General features: G+C 31.2%; 1 protein-coding gene across 1 annotated transcript; it reads right to left on the minus strand.

Annotated features, from left to right (window-relative positions):
* Positions 1-275: 275 nt before the first annotated feature.
* Positions 276-18,766, minus strand: LOC127733749 (uncharacterized). Its single transcript, XM_052243067.1, has 9 exons — positions 18,688-18,766; positions 17,606-17,782; positions 14,027-14,278; positions 11,848-11,958; positions 10,004-10,195; positions 9,382-9,576; positions 2,949-3,042; positions 2,449-2,537; positions 276-2,357 (listed from the first exon to the last, which is right to left on the minus strand). The coding sequence occupies exons 1-9, from the start codon at positions 18,755-18,757 to the stop codon at positions 2,047-2,049; spliced, it is 1,491 nt and encodes a 496-aa protein (XP_052099027.1). The 5' UTR covers positions 18,758-18,766; the 3' UTR covers positions 276-2,046.
* Between the last annotated feature and the right edge of the window lie 472 nt (positions 18,767-19,238).

Below are 19,238 nucleotides of genomic sequence, written 5' to 3' on the forward strand. Positions count from 1 at the left end.
TTGGGCATATACTTTGGACCTTATAAAATGAATGTAAAAATAAAAATCTGCAACGAAAATACGAGAAATAGGAAAAAGTAATTAACGATTGGAATGAAATATCTTAACAATGATAGGAAAGATAACTGGATAGGAAAACTCATTGGTAATGATGACTCATCACCTAATAGGAAAGTGACACAAAATGTTTACTTTTATGAATATGGACAAGAATTTCCAATATTCAAAATGAGTTTTGACAATATTAATTTAATCAATAAACTAAAAGAGGATGTTCCCCAATTTTGTTTATAAAGTAATCAAAAGCAGGATAAATTCGAAATCTGAAAAAAGAAGTAAATCACGTATCATATTCGACGTCAACTCCTTTTGGAGAAATACATACATCAACATAAATGGAAAATGGAAAATGTCATATTTTCAATAATTGAATGAAAAGTAAGGTTTACTTGTTAATTATATAGTTGATCATAAATGGAATATTATTCAAAATGTGATATAAGATAAATAATCTTCGCATGCTATTTAAATTTCTGAATAATCTAATATATTTAAAACAATACTCAAACAGTGGTGTAATGAGCTAACGAAAGAAGAATCAATAAAAACAAAAGTTGCTACGGATTCTCAGTTTAAATTTCAAGATCGGGAAGAAAAGGTACCAAACGACATTTATCTTTCCCTCTTGAACAGATATTGTGAGAAAGCAGTAGGGTTTGAAAAATGGGACATGCAGATTAATTAAGACGATCACCAAAGAAAATAGAACAACTGGTTTATATCATTTGAACTATTTACAAGAAAATAAATTGTACATTACATATTACCTTCCTAGCAAATACTATTCCTCGGAAAATAACGAAGAGCCCTTCATGTCATATGTGTAATGTTATTGACGATCATACACAATGCTGTGTAACATGCACATATCTGAAATTATTTTGGGAAAAATAAAACTGGTACTTGATAAAACTAGAAAAGGACATCATATTATATCAGTCAATACAATTTTGTATGGATTCAAGATATATGATAAACATTATTATGGTATAAACGTGTTTCTTACCTTTTACTTTTTATTTTGTATAAAGTCTATTTTATGTCCAAACAGAAAAAAAATAGATGCATTTGAAATTTAAGAAAATAAGAATTTTCTCAGCATTATGAAATAAAAGAATGTAAACAAGACAAATATGACATCATTACTGGATTGGTTACAGAAACAATTTACTTTATTTTCTAAATTATATGTAGATATAATGGTCATTGGGTTTGTTTTTTTTAAGAAACTGACTCAGAATATACAATATAAATAAATGATCCTTCTTTGTTATTACAATAACTAGAATAGGATAGTTATAAACTTAAATGTACTAATAATGTATAAGAATTTTATCACGCAATTGTTTACGAGACAGGGTTGATTATCGGTATTTTATGTGTCTCTAGCACATACATAATTTGATAAAAAAAATTATATGATTAAAAAAAAAAGAGAAGATCAGATATAATATACATTATTTCGAAATCCATTGATTTTCATAGCAGTAGGAAACACAAATCATAGTGTGTTTTCCGTACCGATAGCCGCTTATAGGTTGAGAATCGAAAAGTATGAAGAGACAATACATAAACTGCTTCGATGGGCATCTAAACCAAAATGGTCAAACAGGTAAACGTATCTTAATGCACCTAAGGGAGCTGCACCCTCGGTTATAATAGAATTTCATAATTTATAAACTTTTTAAAGTGACAAAAATGTCGTCACAACCCTGAAGCAATGGCTACAGAGTTGTTGATATCATCGGATATTTAAAATCACATCAGCGGTTTTAAGCTTGGGTAAGCCTTATTGAAAAGGGACGTTCATAAATATGCGACCAACAGTAGATATGTAGTGTTACTTTATATTTGGTACAAATGTCTATAAAACTTGTGCTGCTCAGAATAATACCATGACTTGATTGCACTTTCATTTTTTTGCACGAAATATCACATAAAAGCTCATTCGGTTCATAAATACAAGCTATAATATCCAGTCTGAAATCATGCATGATCGTAAATAGTAGTTGAATCTCTATTCGATTTTGCATTGGCAATAACTGACTTTATATTTAATTCACATTGATTGTAGACGCCATCGTTCTCAGTTTGTAAGCTTTGTTTGATAACGACAGGGTCTGCATGGTCGTAGATATTTACATCTTCAACTGATTTAGGAGAAATGTTAGCGGAACTCGTGTGGTCGTAAACCTCTTCTGTTTCCTGTCTTATAACAGACATACTATCATAATCTTTATCTTTAATTACTGCACATCTCTCTTTAGAGCTACTGTCATTGTAAACGTTTTCATGATCTGAAATATAGATAGTTCAATCAGATGCAAAATAAATTCAAGACAAAAAGTTCAAAATTCAAAAATGCTATCTCCTTAAAACGAGACTTACCAGCCTCTTCATTACTTGGGGCACTATGGTTCAGTCCTGTTTCCTCGGTTGATATTTCTGTCCTTGTTGGTGATTTGTTTTTATATTTTCTGTGGAGATATAAAAACTGATCGTTAAAATTGCCTTTAATTATTCGAAAGTAAAATTCTAATATTCCCTTTGCTTTCATCAAATGAAGTTATAAGTTATTTTAAATTACATAATCGGATCATCCTTATTACACCAAATTGCTTCATCTCATCGGGAAAATATTACCTTCTGACCATTATATCTATTGGTAAATTACATACTAGGATTGTTGACTTTTAAAATATGAAAACAAAAATAGATAGAAACAACCACTCGTCGAGGCTATATTTTTGTATCATCCTTTATATGATAAATTAAGAAGATAACAAGGACTAACTGAATCACATTTTATCTTTTTTAAACTGTTACGACATTTGTAATAACTGAATTATGAAGGTAATTGTAAAATAAGCAAATACAAGTAACCTTACACTATAACCAAAGCAATGGTTATGATTATTCCAATTAAACCAAAACAGCCAGCTATAATCTCCCATGGAATGCGTGAAACTTGTTCTTCTTTGTCTATAATATACATGACGATACTATTAAATATCAAAATATTCTTTGGATTTCAATTTTATCTAGCACACCAATGATTACATTGATGTCGTTGTATACACCCTAGTTGTCTTTAAAATCAATAAAACATACATTCTTACATGAATTTATATTATTTCACGTATTATACTCAAGCTGAAGCTTTTCTTCGTAAGGGAAGGTTGACTTTAGAGGAATTTGGTCCATTTAAGTCCTTTTGGTTTTATGTTCAACAACATTTCTTTCAATTTATTTTTATTTTCAATTTTTTTTGTCATGAGCGTACCCAATGAATATTATTCCAGAAACAATTGTGCTGCATGGAAATTATATTATGAATCGAAGTTTCATTGAAGATACGTCATAGGAACATTTCTTATAAAAAAATCTTATTAATAAATATGATTAAATAAACTCATCATAGAAACCAGAATTCAAATATTCTACGCCAGACGCGCGTTTCGTCTACAAAAGACTCATCAGTGACGCTCGAATCATTAAAGGTTAAAAAGGCCAAATAAAGTAATAAAGTTAAAGAGCATTGAGGACAAAAAATTCCGAAATGTGTTGTCAAATACAGTTAAGGGAATCTATTTCTGGGGTGGAAAATCCTTAGTATTTCGAAAAATTCAAAATTTTATAAATCTAATGTAATATCTAACACTGTTTATATCTTTCTTTTTTTAAATGAACCCCTCTATGAAGAACCAAGCACAAAACATTCTAAATCTGTATTAAAATCTTGTTATTTATTCATTACATTATTTGCGAAGTCTTATCATATGTGTTCAGCAACTGAACAAATAAAAAGTTTGAGGATAAAGGTGTAATACCACCATTGATTTTCCCCTATTAGTCTTTGTTAAATTTGCACTCTTCAAAAAATTGTGCAGAATTTATCTTTGTTTCAAATAAAGAAATACTTGGCATGAGTAAAGTTTTATCCTGTACAGTACTATAGAAAAAATTTCACACAACATTTCATTGCATATAAGAAAATAACCATCACTGGAAGTTAACCAATCAAATTTCCCCCCTTTTTTAACCTGTCTACAAGCTTTAGTAACCATGTTACCTCAAGTTTCCAAAATATTCTATAGAAACCCCAAATAAAAAAATAATGGTGCTTTGAAATACCCAAGATATATGTTTATGACCCAGAAATGTTTTACTGCAATGAAATGTAGGATCAATTACCTACAACTGTCAAATTCAAGGGAACATTTTTTTTCGACCTATTTTCGTATGCAACCGGATGTGACGTACTATGATTTAGTGGTATTTCACCTTAACGACAACTTATATTAGCGTAGAAGCAAAACAACTAAGTGAATTGCTTGACTGGAATAAACAAAAAACATATTATGACTTTGTAAATATAAATATGTCTAACATTTTTAATATGCAGATTTTACTAACTTCTCACATTTAAAATGCCTGTACCAAGTCAGGAATATGGCAGTTGTATTTCACTTGTTCCGTTGATTGATAGCGTTTGATTATGTCAGTTTTTACGGACTTCCCCTTTTTGAGTTTGCCTTGGAGTTCAGTATTTTTGTTATACTTTTTTCAAATTTTCCTACCTGTTTTAAACCCTCGGGAATTTCTGTTAGTAATGCATTGTAAAATCCCTACACTAAAACCTCTATACAATAATTCTTTCAATCATTTAAAAAGATCCTGGTTGCTGGTCAAAGATTTTAAATGCATTGCCTAGAAAAAAAGCCAGAAGGATGCACGATTGAAGAAAATTTCAAAATGCACGCACCAAAACATCAATTGTTGGTTTTATTCTTGTAGTGATGTATCAGACCTGAATGAATATAATATTTTCCTAGCTCAAACACTTTTAAAACAGATATATAAATATCATAAGTTGGTCAGAACTTTTATTAAATTTTATCTTCAGTATATATATATCTATTGCTGAAGTATGGTCTAACCAGCAAGAATTTAATATAAAGTGGTTATTTAAAGCTAGTTCTTCCAGCATCATCATTTAAGCTAACAAGACTCTGAATTATCCTTTACATCTTTTATGATTGAATAGATTTGTTTAAAGAGGTTATAAGTATATTGTTGTTGTTCATCTAGTTTAAAGTGATAAATATATTTTAAATAAATCAGCCAGCAATCGTTGCACAAATCTTTATAGACTTTAAGATATATAAACTTTCAACAGTGAATTATAGTAGAAAAAAAAGAGGGACGAAAGATACCAGAGGGACAGTCAAACTCATAGATCGAAAACAAACTGACAACGCCATGGCCAAAAATAAAAAGACAAACAGACAAATAATAGTACAGATGGCACAACATAGAAAACTAAAGACTAAGCAACACGAACCCCACCAAAAACTGGGGGTGATCTCAGGTGCTCCGGAAGGGTAAGCAGATCCTGCTCCACATGTGGCACCCGTCGTGTTGCTTATGTTATTACAAATCCGGTAAATAGTCTAATTCGGTAAGTCACATTCGTGAAAAGGAAAGGGTATTGTAGTTACGACATAAGGAACATATTCGATATAGAAGTTAGTAGCAGTGGGCGGAATAACGTTATGGTAAATTCAGAAAAGCGCTTTAGACGCATGAAGTGCTATTTCATCTACTGCAATCGTATATTTTTATACCTATGTGCCTTATCTTATTTGTTTTATACTTCTGAATTACAAATGCATTTGTATTCTCATTTTTTTTCGTCTGCCCCATTGTAAAGTTACTAAAGCGGGAATAACGAAAAAGATTCATGGCGATTTCCAGGACATATTTCGATATCTTCGCTTTAGCTGAATGTTGACGGGTGTCTTATTAGTTGGCAGTGTACGGGCATACACATTTAATGTCTTGTCTGTTTTACTTATGAAATCATTTCCACACTCTTAACATTAAATAACATAAATTACAGTTGTCAGATGCACATGTGAAATTTCTTTTAACAAGAAAATGCTATCCTTTATAAAACATAACTTCTGTGCTTTCTCTTAAAGTGATGCAAATTCCGCAGTTTAAGCGTCAGCATTTTTGAAAGCTGCATATTAGATAGTAATTACGCAATGTTGGTACGTTGTCCCTTACTTTTGATAGTTGTGAAGTTTTCGAGTACATGTCGCATTTTATCATCTTTTTGCGACATTCGGATATGTCGGTGTATGACATTAAAGGCCTCACTATTTCTTGGATTATGTGTTGACGTACGGTAAGAAATTTTCATTTTCTGCAGTTCTTGGTGTCCTTGAATCGACTTTGCCTATTGCTTGTTGCCATTTGATTTTTCCATTTTCTATGAAGGGTATCTGGTAAACTCTCTCCACAAGTAGTTCGTTAAATTATTTAAGTATAAGTTCTCTGGTATTATTGGTAGATACAGTAAGCCAGAATAGGAAATTGTTTTGAATCCGACGGTTTATAGTATATATTTTTTTTCAATTTTACAGTCATCATTTATTGTTAAATTATCTTAAAAAAAATTAGTTCTTTATCACTATATATCATCGTGAACTGGATATTGTTATTTATGCTGTTTATAAGAGCTTTGAAATTCTGTATTTTTTAATATCCGCATTCCATAGAACAAATCAATCATCCCAAAAACGTTTCCAATTGGGTTTTTTTTGTGTATTCATGTTATGCATTTCAGACGTTTTGTTATGCCTTTTTCCTAGATTTCAAGTTCAAAATATACCATCAAAAGATTAGAATACAGAGATTCTACCTTGGTTCCCATTGCCGTTCCTTGTGTTTGCCGATAAAAACTATTATATGCGGTAAGACAATTTTATTGTTACAATGTTCTAGCTAATATTATATTGCTTTGATTCTTTATTCATATAATGTATTAGTATTACCACGTCGAACAAAATTATGATTACGTTCGTCCACATTTTCTTGGAGGTGGTTGTGCGTATCAATATCGTCTTTGACATAACTTATGATATGCTTTAGAAATAGTTTCAGCAAAGAAAATACCTTTATTAATGTGTTTCAAATAAACTCATCATAAATACCAGAATTGCAATTTTGCACGCCAGACGCGCGTTGTGTGTGACGCTCAAATCGAAACAATTAAAAATACCAAACAAAGTACGATGTTAAAGAGCATTGAGGATCCAAATTCTAAAAACTTAGTTAATCTATTCCCGGGGTTGAAAATTTTTAGTATTTCGTAAAATTTTAAGTTTTGAAAACAGTTAATTTATAATTATGACCATATCAGTGATAATTCATGTCAACACAGAAGTGTTGTCTACTGGGCTGGTGATACCCTCGGGGTGAAAAACTCTACCAACAGTGGCATCGACCCAGCGGTTGTAAATGCACTCATCATAGATACCAGAATCAAAATGTTGTACTCCAGACGCGAGTTTCGTCTACAAAAGACTCATCAGTGACGCTCGAATAAAAAAAAAGTTAAAAAGTCCAAACAATGTACGAAGTTGAAGAGCACTCGAGGACCCAAAATTCCTACTAGTTTTGCCAAATACTGCTAAGGTCATCTATTCCTGGGGTAGAAAATCTTTAGTATTTCGAAAAATTCAAAGTTTGTTTCAAAAGAAGAAATCGTTACAATTGGTTGTAATAGAAAATCTGGAGGTGAAAAAATGTTGATAAAATTTCGGGTATATTTTTTTACATGCATCACTTATAATTTTGCATTTCTGTACTTTTCGAAGTCCATTAAGGTTACTGATTTTGTATTTTGAAATTGGTCAAATAATCTAGTTCTTTATTGGTAAGTACTTTGCGATATATATGTATCAAAACTTTTAATTTTTTGAACAATGTTTACATGTGTATACTTCTTGATTTCTTCGTTATTTTATTTGTATTGATGTGATTCAGCATAGAGAAGACAAAACAACAAATGCAATATTTGTTTCCTTTATACTTATATGTTTGTCTTTGATCGATGCCAAAAACTAAATTATTATGCTTTCGTTGGTCGTTTGATTCGAATGTTGGTTTTTGCATACTTTTATATGGGAAAGTTTCATTATGTTCACAAAATGTGTCTAGTATTTCTGTGTTCCCTTTTGACGGAGTATAATAACTTTTGTTTCTGACAATATATTCATCATTACTTTTTATGTCAAAATTATTCCGCTAATAAATCATCTTTAATTTCATTGAAATTCGAATAGTATGGTATAGGTGTTCATTTAATGCCTTTTTCGAGTAATTCCAAATCTCCTGTAGAATAAATGGTATTTTAGAATGAATGATTACCTTCAACAATTGTGTTGGGGCTAAAACAATTTGTTCCGCATTTTTTTTTTTTTTTGTAATCGTTTTCAATTTTGCTTATTTTTTCAAAATGTTTGTTTTGTATAGTAGATCGGTTTTTTTTGTATACGTTATTTATAAATTTTCTACCTTTATGAAATAATAACCTCTTGCTGAAATTTGATTTATTTTCATTTGTGGTTTTATTGCCATATCTCGGTTGTAATATCTAACTCTTGATATACTTTTTTCTCTGAATAGATCTAGTATTTTCTTTCTGAAATTCCCATTTGTTTTGGGGTAGTTTCAACTTTGGCTATGAAGTTTTAACACTGTGTTTTCCTCTATTATTAGTTAGTAGCTTTGGTATATGTTTTTGTTTCTCTGATGAGCCTTTTGTAGACGAAACGCGGGTCGGGTAAACCAAATTTATAAGCCTCTTTACTGAGATTTGGTTTTCTTCTTTTATTTCTTTTCATACAATTTTCCAATACATCCTTATGAAGATATGATGTGAGGAATTATTTTCCCGCCAACAATGGTTTTTTAAAAGATTTTACCGAAAACGAGAATATCATATTTTTTTTCTTACTTTGATAATTACATTTTATCAAATGAAAAATCTTAAAACGTATTTACGTATTGTTACATTGAATATTGGTAGCAAACATACTTAAAACAAAAGTTTGTATATATTATGATGAACTTGCATTCAAACCCTCATATTAGGTTTACGGTCTTTAATTTAGTTAAATGGAGTTCGGTATTTTTGTTATACTATTTAGTATGCCAGACGCGCGTTTCATCTACAAAATACTCACCAGAGGCATCCGAATGAAAGCAGTTGGAGGGTAAAATGTGTTACGAGCATTAAGACCAATATAATAAACAATTGTTCCAATTCTGGCTAATGCCATCTTTGCCTGTGCGTTGAAAAACCTTAGTATTTCGAATTATTTAAAATGTTATGAAAAAAAACTTGCAGAAAATGACCATATCAGATATTTCATGTCAAAACAGGAGTGCTGTCTACTGGACAGGTTATACTCTCGGGTACAACACGTCCATCAATACTCTATGACAAAATATAAGGATAATTATTACCATTATCGTTTATCATATTAGTCGGGGTTGTTGAGCTATTATAATGTGTATTTTTAGCAAGATCCGCACTATCAGTGGTTTCCAAACATAATACAGGTAAAATATTGTCACAGTGTTCTATTACATGCTCTCCAATGGTATTGTTTTCCGAAATATAAGCCGCCACACAATGAAATGGGGGATCTTCTGGTGCATCTATTGGTATATAATATAAATAAAATATTAACATGTAAAACATTGCTATTATGATTTATATTTTACTTTCAGTAACGTGCATTTCAAATATGTTTAAGTAAATATTGATACGTTCCCGAGGTTTTTTTATCAATTCGTTCATTTGTTTAAATAATAAGTTCAATTCCTCTAGTTTCTTTTTTACAAAAAAAACCCAACCTTTCCGCAAAAAAGAAAAAAAACCATTTTCATTGCATTTATATGGGGTTTTATGTTATGTCTATCTATTTTCTAGAACATATTTTAAACATTTATGTCGATGATAATAAAGATTTTAAATACTTCAGAATTCAGGATTCATTTAATAGTTTATAAATTAAAAAAAGAAAAACTTCCCCTCTTAAATCAAGTGTGCTTATTTTTAATAAGATAAATGAGGTGTACTTACCTTTTACAGGAATGAATCTTGCTGCTCTGACTGATGTGGTCCAATAACTTCCATGAATCATATGATGATTATCCGATTGTAAATTTGTAACAGAACTAGGAGATGTGTTTTCACAGAATCTCATACTCTTTCTCCATGACAGTGATCTATTTCCGTGTCCTTTGTTTGTTTTAAAATTTGTTTTATTAGTATCTATTAATTAAAAAATATATATATTATGTATTATAAAACAAAGGTATCAATGTCAAGATGGCTTATGTAAGTACAAGAACTATTATCGTTAATACGGAATCTATATTCTGTAATTAGATAATAACACTTGTTACAATACCATTTGAAGAACCATAGAAACACATGGGGATTCTCTATCACACTGTTGTCTGGTGTAAAATGTTCTTTGATCTACTTTTTAGATAATATGTCAGACCTAGCATTAGTAAACCGAAGTAATACAAAGTACTTCATTGCCTTAAATTTGTATTGTTTTCTTAGATACCGGATTGGTAGTATTGTATTATCTGTTTCTATAATACACTCACAAGGAGTTGTTCAAATATCACTTGAACTGTTCGTTTATAAAATTAGAAATTATAAAGAATCAAACGTTTAAAATCTCTCAGGTAAAGTTGACCTTAGATGGATTTGGCTTTTTCTTTAGGTCCCATTTTGGTATTTTGTTCAACTGCTTCAGTTCTTATACATACTTAGCTTTCAAATAGTTGGCTTTGAGCGTTTCTGGTAAATCCAGAAAAGCGCTTCGCACGCATGAAATTAATAAAGTGTAGTTTTCATTTTTTTTTCAACACAGATCTATAAATAGATTGTATATTACGAAAGCTACCTTTGTCTGGCTATTGTGATGTCAGATAATACATATCAGAACATCCGGGTTACCACGATTAAGTTGTGTATAACAAAGTAATTTTAAGGTATGTGGAGGTCATTTACAATACCTTCTGAAAACTTTAAATAAATTATGGAAATTTCAGCTTGTTAAACATTATGCGCTAATTTTTAAACTTACAGTTCATTTTAATTAAGATTATATTATTTACAGCATATTATTTACAGCATAGTTACAATCAAATATTTTCTTTTTCTATCCTTTTGAATAAATTTTAGATACACAGGAACGAATCTTTTTTCTCTGGTCTGCATGTTTTTAGCGTATGTGTTTTAAAAATGTCATGAACGATAAAAGAAAATATGAAAACTAATCTAATATTACAGTTTAGATTGAATATTTTTAGTTTGCATTTGTCTTAGATAAACTCATCATAGATACCAGGCTTAATATTTTGTGCGCCAGATGCGCGTTCCGTCTACATATGACTCACCAGTGCCGCTTGAATAAGAAAAGGAATCATTCTTATACAGGTAAAAACGATGATAAACATACTTTTAACTTACAATATGAAATCAAACACCTAGAAAAAATCCAATTGAACGTGGCCGGTATCTGTTTATATTTAAATTTATGTTTATATCAGGTTATATGACCGTCGGCAGTCTTTGGAGGTCATCTCGATAGTTAATTAGATGACGTCTAGACAAAAATACACACGGAATGTTGATACATATCATTGAGTCTATGCATTGTTAATTGTTTATTTTAGACTTTTCGTAATTTGAATATACGTTTTAGTATGTTATAAATCAAATATGAGAATTGGAGTCAAATCGGTGAACATGAATTTGACAGCTAATGCCTATTTAAAACTTTGACGTTAAATCTGGAACGAACTACAAATGTTAGGTCCATTAGGGACACAAATCATCACACAAAAGCTTTGTAGTTTCATACGTGTCAAGATTTAAAAGCGTAAAGCAAGTCTTTTACGTACAACAAACTGGATGACTGGTATCGGAACATCTTTTGCTTCCAAATGAAACGTCATCGTAAAAATTAAATACACCACACTGTTCAATATAACTGTTATTTACAGGAAAAGTGCCTACAACATAAATTGAAATAGAGAAGTAACACTGTAATAGATGATGACTACCAATACACCGATAAAATATAGTAATGCCTGTTTCACGTACGTAATCAAATGAAAGTTTAGTACCGTGACAGAAAACTTTATTATGCGACTGTTTTAAACATGCGTAAACTAAGAAGACCTATTTTCGAATCTCACATCAATCGATAAAGAAGAGACAAATCAAGGCAACTAACAAATATTGAGGGAATCGCACGAACTCCAAAAGGGGTGAGACTGGGTGCTCTAAGAGAATAAGCGTTTCCTGCTATGCATGCATCACCCGTCATGCGAATCAAAATTCAGTATAAATGTCAAAACTGCACATTGTTGTCAATATAATGGAAATTTTGCGACTGTCATTCAAGTGAGAGGTTTAGCTAGCTATAAAACCAGGTTAAATCCACCATTTTCTACATAAGGAAATGCCTGTACCAAGTCAGGAATATGACAGTTGTTTTCTATTCGTTTGATGTGTTTGAGCATTTAATTTTGCCATTTGATAAGGGACTTTCCTTTTTGAATTTTCCTTGGAGTTCGGTATTTTTTTTATTTAACTTTTGGGAATAGGACACAAGCGGTTAATTACAGATCCTACGACTTTACTGATGTTGAAATATCATAGGACGCGAAACCTGTGAGTTGAAACACTGACACAGCGTACGTGTCGGTCAACCAGTTCGTGATGGTGATCGTTAAACTTATGTAATGCCGATTTTATTCGTTCTTCCTCATAACTCTATTGAATATGAATATGTCAGTTGTTTTCCATTCGTTTGATGTGTTTGATCTTTTGAGGAATCTGACAGTTGTTTTCCATTCGTTTGATGTGTTTGAGCTTTTGATTTTGCCATTTGATAAGGGACTTTCCGTCTGAATTTTCCTTGGAGTTCGGTATTTTTGTTATTTTACTTTGTTTTTTGGAGAGGTTTTGTGTAAGGAGCACATCCATGTTAACGAATATCGCTGTGTGAACATGCACGAGCGTAACGTATAAACTGAGATATGTAAACGCAATTCGGCGGTGCAGAGGGTATGTTACTTCTGATGAATGGGAAGTTGAAATTAAGAAGTAACACTTTAATAGATGAAGAGTTAAACTACCAAAACATCGATAAAATATAGCAATGCCTGTATAAATGATGACTGGAAATATAAGTTTTTCAAAAATTCAACTTTAAAGTCGTGCGTCTATGTCAATATTATCAATATATAATGAAATTAAACAACTAACTTTGAAGATGTTTTTTTTTTCGTTTAAGTCTTTAAGAAGGTTAATTCTGTATGAATTTTGCCTCATATGAGTAGAAAAACAAATCGGCCAGTAGTGTTGCAAAACTCGTACCCATCGGAATACCGACTGTCTGCTGTGAATGTACATATAACAGATTAGATGTATCAATAAAGATATCATTGTAAAACTATGTATGTTTTTGTCATGAAATTTGTCGTCCGTTTGAATGTAAGTGAAACATGTTTTACGTCTATAACACCTTTTTCCTATGTAAAATGAACTTTTTTCGTCTGTAATACGTCTGATATTATACCAAGAATTTTAAAAATGCATTGTTTGTGGACTTTTTGAACGAACGTCCGTAAAATGAACTTTGCTATTTTTCTGTGTATACAAGTTGTTCCATTGCTGTATGTTTGTCAAGTGTGTGTAATGATGAAAGTCATGCATTAATACTGTATATCCTTTCTTTTCCATTTTTATTTCTCAAAAAAGAATGTTAACCAGTATCTTGCTTTGGGTATACGTAGGAACACAATTTTACTTTTACGTTAAACCAAATAGTTGACTAAATGCTCAAATTTTATATTGTCATCATATTTATAATGTTAGCCAATCAGGTCTTAGTGGGCTGTAGATTCACATACATTATTTCCTGTAATACTGAGCATTGACTTAGAATACATTTTCAGCGAAACATTTTTTTTATTGAAATGAAAGTCAGCACTGATGATTAAGAGTATGAGGTGTACGTACAATTACGTTCGTATCCAGTTTTACAATTTACTGTAATAGAAGGTTACTTACTATTTAAAGCATATAAAACAACTGTGGGTTTGTTTCGATTATAACAGAGAAATTCTTCACACTTTTTAACGTGCGTACACGAAAATTTTTTTTTCAAGTGTGTCGCAGACAAGCAATAACAAATATGATCTTGTAATCCAATATAGTCCGATGTGTTGCTGCATTTTTGATGACATTCATATAAGCTTAATTCTGAATTATTATTATGTTTTTGGTCCTGTAGATTAATATTCTCCTTTAAACTGCCACATCCTAAATAAAATTAAATACCATGAATATCAAAAGTTTTCAACAAACAAAATATACTATGAAATGTACACCATTTTATTATTTTCATTTACCTGTGTTATTGCAAATGGCTGATATTTTTGTTCAAGCATATTGTTTTTCTTAAATTGTTTAACATTTCACAGCGGTATAACATGTTACTTTAATTATTCTTCCCTTAGTTCATTTATTTTATATTTGCATTGTACCATAGATCAAATTTGTTCAGTGTATGTTCACTGGTGTTAATATGTCTTTTGATTGAGTTAAACCATTTCAATTGATATTTTATAGTGTGTCTTTCTATGTTGTGATGTTACACTATTGTTTCAGATAAGGGTGAAGGTTTGGTACCATTAAAACGTTTAAACCCGCTGCAATTGTTTGCACCTGTCCTAAGTCAGGAATCTGATGTTTAGTAGTTGTCGTTTGTTGATGTGGTTCATAAGTGTTTCTCGTTTCTCTTTTTTTTATAATAGATTAGACCGTTGGTTTTCCCGTGAATGGTTTTACACTAGTAATTTTTGGGGCCCTTTATAGCTTGCTGTTCGGTGTGAGCCAAGGCTCCGTGTTAAAGACCGTACTTTGACCTATAATGGTTTACTTTTATAAATTTTGACTTGGATGGAGAGTTGTCTCATTGGCACTCATACCTAATCTTCTTATATCTAACCACACCATAAATTTCAAAATCAGAGCGAAAGAAAAAAATCATCTACTGACATTTAATGTTTTGGTATATTTGGGTTATCGTTCAACTATTGTGCACTTACTATAAGAAATATGTCGTTTGATACAGCTGTTTTCATACGCATTTTCTTTTTATTGCGTTTAACGCACCCAAACAAAGAAAAAAGACTGATTCTCCGTTTCCCTGCATTTATTTCGAACTAAGACCATTTTTTAAAAGCATCCGATCGTCACTTACATTTTCAATCCAGTAACTTTATATGTATACTATGAGGTAACATTTTGTACTAACCACTAAGCTGTGAATGTGATAGAACTGAGTGTCACACCAAAATACATTGTCAACCGAAGTGAGGCAAATGTTGACTGCTGTACCCTAATTTTTGACATTTTTACCTAAATGTCTGTTTGTTTTGCTCGCACATTGTTGTCGATATAATGGAATTCTATGCGACGGTCATACAAGTAAAAGGTTTAACCAACCATTTTCTACATAAGGAAATGCCTGTACCAAGTCAGGAATATGACAGCTGTTTTCCATTGGTTTGATGTGTTTGGAGCTTTTGATTTTGCCATTTGATAAAGGACTTTCCGTTATGAATTTTCTTAAATATGAATATGAATGCGACCTACCAAATTAGACTTATCACCGGGTTTGTACTAACATGAGCAACACGACGGGTGCCGCATATGGTGCCGGATCTGTTTACCCTTTCGGAGCATCTGAGATCATCCTGAGTTTTTGGTGGGGTTCGTGATGCTCAGTCTTTAGTTTTCTATGTTGTGTTTAATGTACTGTTGTTTGTCTGTTTTCTTTTTTCTTTTTTTGCCATAGCGTTTTCAGTTTATTTTCGACTCATGAGTTTGAATGTCCCTATGGTATCTTTCGCCTCTCTTTTAGAGAATAAAAACTGGCATTTTAACATTATGTATTATAACACATAATGTTCAAACGAGGCGAAGCAAAATTAATACTATATGTTATACTTTATGTTCAAATGAGGAAAAGAGGTATTGATAACCCCACGGAACAAACATTGTCAACCTTGGCTTTGACAATTTATCTTGGGTAACAATCAGATATACCGCCCTCTCAATTATGTGGTATTTATAAATATCTTCAGGTATGAAGACAATTCTACCGTATGGTAACAATCGGCCCTATGACCCTGTCAGCTTTGTGATATTCTTCTTGTATTTCTGGACATAATGATTAACCGAATTAAGAGTGCTTTAAGTGACTCAAAACCGCATTTTTTACAAATTTTGCTAATGTGGAGTAAGTATCCAAAAGATTGACAGAACACAACTTTTTTAATTTTCTCAGAAGTAAAGCTATACATTATCTTTCAGATACAAGTATTTATTCTTACTACTAATAATAGTATTATTATTTTTAATACTATTATTCTTATTTAATTCAAAATTTGACAGCGGTAATATATAGTGCTAGTTAACATTAAATTTCAAAACGGTTCATCAACCTTCTTGACCCCAACAGTGAAACAAAATTAGGTGGATAGACTACGTACCAAGTCTCCAAACTGTAATCTTGATTTCTAAAATATCAAACCCTTGCAATAGTGAATCAATCGATTTCTCCTCTTTGCAAAGTACTACTAACAAGTTTTTTTTCAAATTAATATATTTCATATTCTAAATCTGCTTTATTTAATTTTTCTGTGGGATTAGATATATTATTGCATAAAAATAAGAAGCTGTGATTTGATTGCCAATGATACAACTATTAATCACCGAACGGCAGTCAACAGTGAGCAAAATATACCACATAGTAAAGGCTCCCGGCATGACAAAACGTGAAACAATCAAAGAGAAAACCAAAGGCCTGATTTATGTTATAACAACAAACGAAAAACAAATATCACAGATAGCCACCAACGATAACAACTGAATTACAGGCCCCTAACTTGGAATAGGTACATACAAAATATGACGTGGTTAAACTTGTTAAACCCTTTGAGTAAAAACAAACATAATCCTCAACTCTCTCCTAACAAGCTTAAGGGACAAATTGTAAAAAATCGTTTTTGAAATGGCTTGAATCATCAGATCGACATGAAACACACACAAAAAAGTAATGAACAATATCATATAATGCATAAAATCAAAAAACACTACAGATCTGTAAATCCTGTTCTAATGCATCACAAATAGAAATAATGCATTAGAGCTTGGAAAAATGTATAAATTTATAATAAAATAAAATTCTGTGAAATTTTAAGATCATGGCAAAACAAGCTGAAGGTTATTCCGTTACTTGTACGCTTCAAATTCGATTGTATTGCTTTTATGGAATATTTATGGATCCCAGTGAGTGAATATGGTGGCTTACTCCTAAGTTATTAATATTTGGGTTAAGAATTATAAGGATTAAACACATTTTTTCTAGAGGTTACTGATGTGTAAACTGGGTCGCTGAGTCACAAACTTTACATAAAAGTCCTTCGAACCTTTATTCAGCTTGTGAGTTAATCGCCCGAGTTCACACATCAATTACCTCTAGAAAAAAATAGGTTTAATCTTATAAAAAATGAATAATTTTGTATAGAGAATGATTTCCTCATATCACTTCTTTTACAATTGAAATGTATCCATACATACCTTTAAAATCCATCCAGGGTGTATACAATACAATTGCCCCTATCCAAACTAACTCTCTTTTAGTACTTCTTTTTATCATCCGTGGTCTGAGTAACCGGTTTCTATTCAATCCAACAGGTGTACAAATTTGAGAGAGCTGTTTACCACTGGTTTTTGATTTGCTTAACACTGCATTTTCTGGACAAAAAAGTAAAACTCCTCATAATGGATGGTATTTAACATGAGGGTACCCAAATATCACCTATTTTGACATTTTCACCTTCGTTTATTTATGATCCAGACAAAATTTTTCATTCCGGAACAATAGTTAAAACAATTTGACAAAAGTCCATGCTTAATGATTCATTTTTTAAAGAAATGGATGCCTGTAACATATTCCAATTGTTCATTTTTGTGGACGTCGTGTTTTAAGTGCCAGAAAATACGGCAGCTTGACGTAAGTGACGTCACTTGCCCAACTACAACGTCATTCTATATGACGTCATGATCTCTAATGACATTACATTAGAGACCTATTGAAGAAAAATATTGTACTGTTTAATCTTCGATGCGTTATATGAAAGAGATATAGTAATGAACAGATGGTAGCATACATAACCATACGGACATAGTCGTTGTGGACACATGTGTCCCTCCGGCAGCATGAGGGTTAAACACTGACTTTGTAAATAATCTCCTTGCAACAGCTCATATCATTTCTGTGAGAATATTCTATGCTTTTTGTTCCATTATGTTATGCTATAATCTTTCCATCTGAACTTGAAAAGTATGTATCATCTTATGATGAAAAAGAATACATCCAAGAAGAAGAAGGTTGCAAAAACTTTCTTTTTGTCATTCATTAAATTTAGACCATAAACTGTTTATTTATTGTGTCAAGCATATTTCCAAGTTTGTTGCTGACTTGACGCAAAACCCAAGCATTATCGTTCTTACAACATGTTAATTTGTGTCTACACAATTATAATTATATTTTGCTAGTTCTACGGAAAATTGCAGTTGTGCAGACAAGAGCTTCATCAAAACAATCGTTATTCTAATGGTTTACAACAAGTAGGTACGTATAAAGATTAACACCTTACCAGAATCAACACACAACACAAACAAAGTACAGATTAACAACAAAATGGTAAACAAGACCTCCATCTTCATACAAGTAGCAAATATGGAAAAGGGAAGTTTTATAACTAAGTTAAGTGGTTCGACTCAAAATCCGGAAGCTTGCTGAAATTTATGGGTTATATTTCTCAGTGGATGTATTACGAATTTAATTCACAACAGGGTCATTAATAAAAACATTTGTTTGTTGTTTCAGAATTACAGTTTCATGATAACCTATTTATATTGAATTTTTAGCAAAATACTGGTGATTACCTCGGCATTAAACTATATAATAAACGTCTGAAGTTGACTCAAAACTGCCATGTTCATAGATTTTGAAGGAGATATTATATACTTTATAAGATATCTTGTAAAGTTAATAAGATATCTTATAAAGTATATAAGATATCTTATAAAGTTTATTAGATATCTTAGAAATATTTTTTATATAAGATATCTTATAAACTTTATGAGATATATTATACACTTTATGAGATATCTTATATATTATAAGATATCTCATATGATATAT

This window comes from Mytilus californianus, unplaced genomic scaffold, assembly GCF_021869535.1.
Source record: "Mytilus californianus isolate M0D057914Y unplaced genomic scaffold, xbMytCali1.0.p SCAF_1, whole genome shotgun sequence".
NCBI lineage: Eukaryota > Metazoa > Mollusca > Bivalvia > Mytilida > Mytilidae > Mytilus > Mytilus californianus.

Excerpts from the sequence above, each read along its gene's own strand:
- LOC127733749 (XM_052243067.1), bottom strand. The coding sequence starts at position 18,757 with ATGAAGATGGAGGTCTTGTTTACCATTTTGTTGTTAATCTGTACTTTG. Across the intron at positions 11,959-14,026 it reads TGTTTTATATGCTTTAAATA|GCACTTTTCCTGTAAATAAC; the intron begins GTAAGTAACCTT and ends TTTATGTTGTAG. Across the intron at positions 9,577-10,003 it reads AAGATTCATTCCTGTAAAAG|ATGCACCAGAAGATCCCCCA; the intron begins GTAAGTACACCT and ends ATATACCAATAG.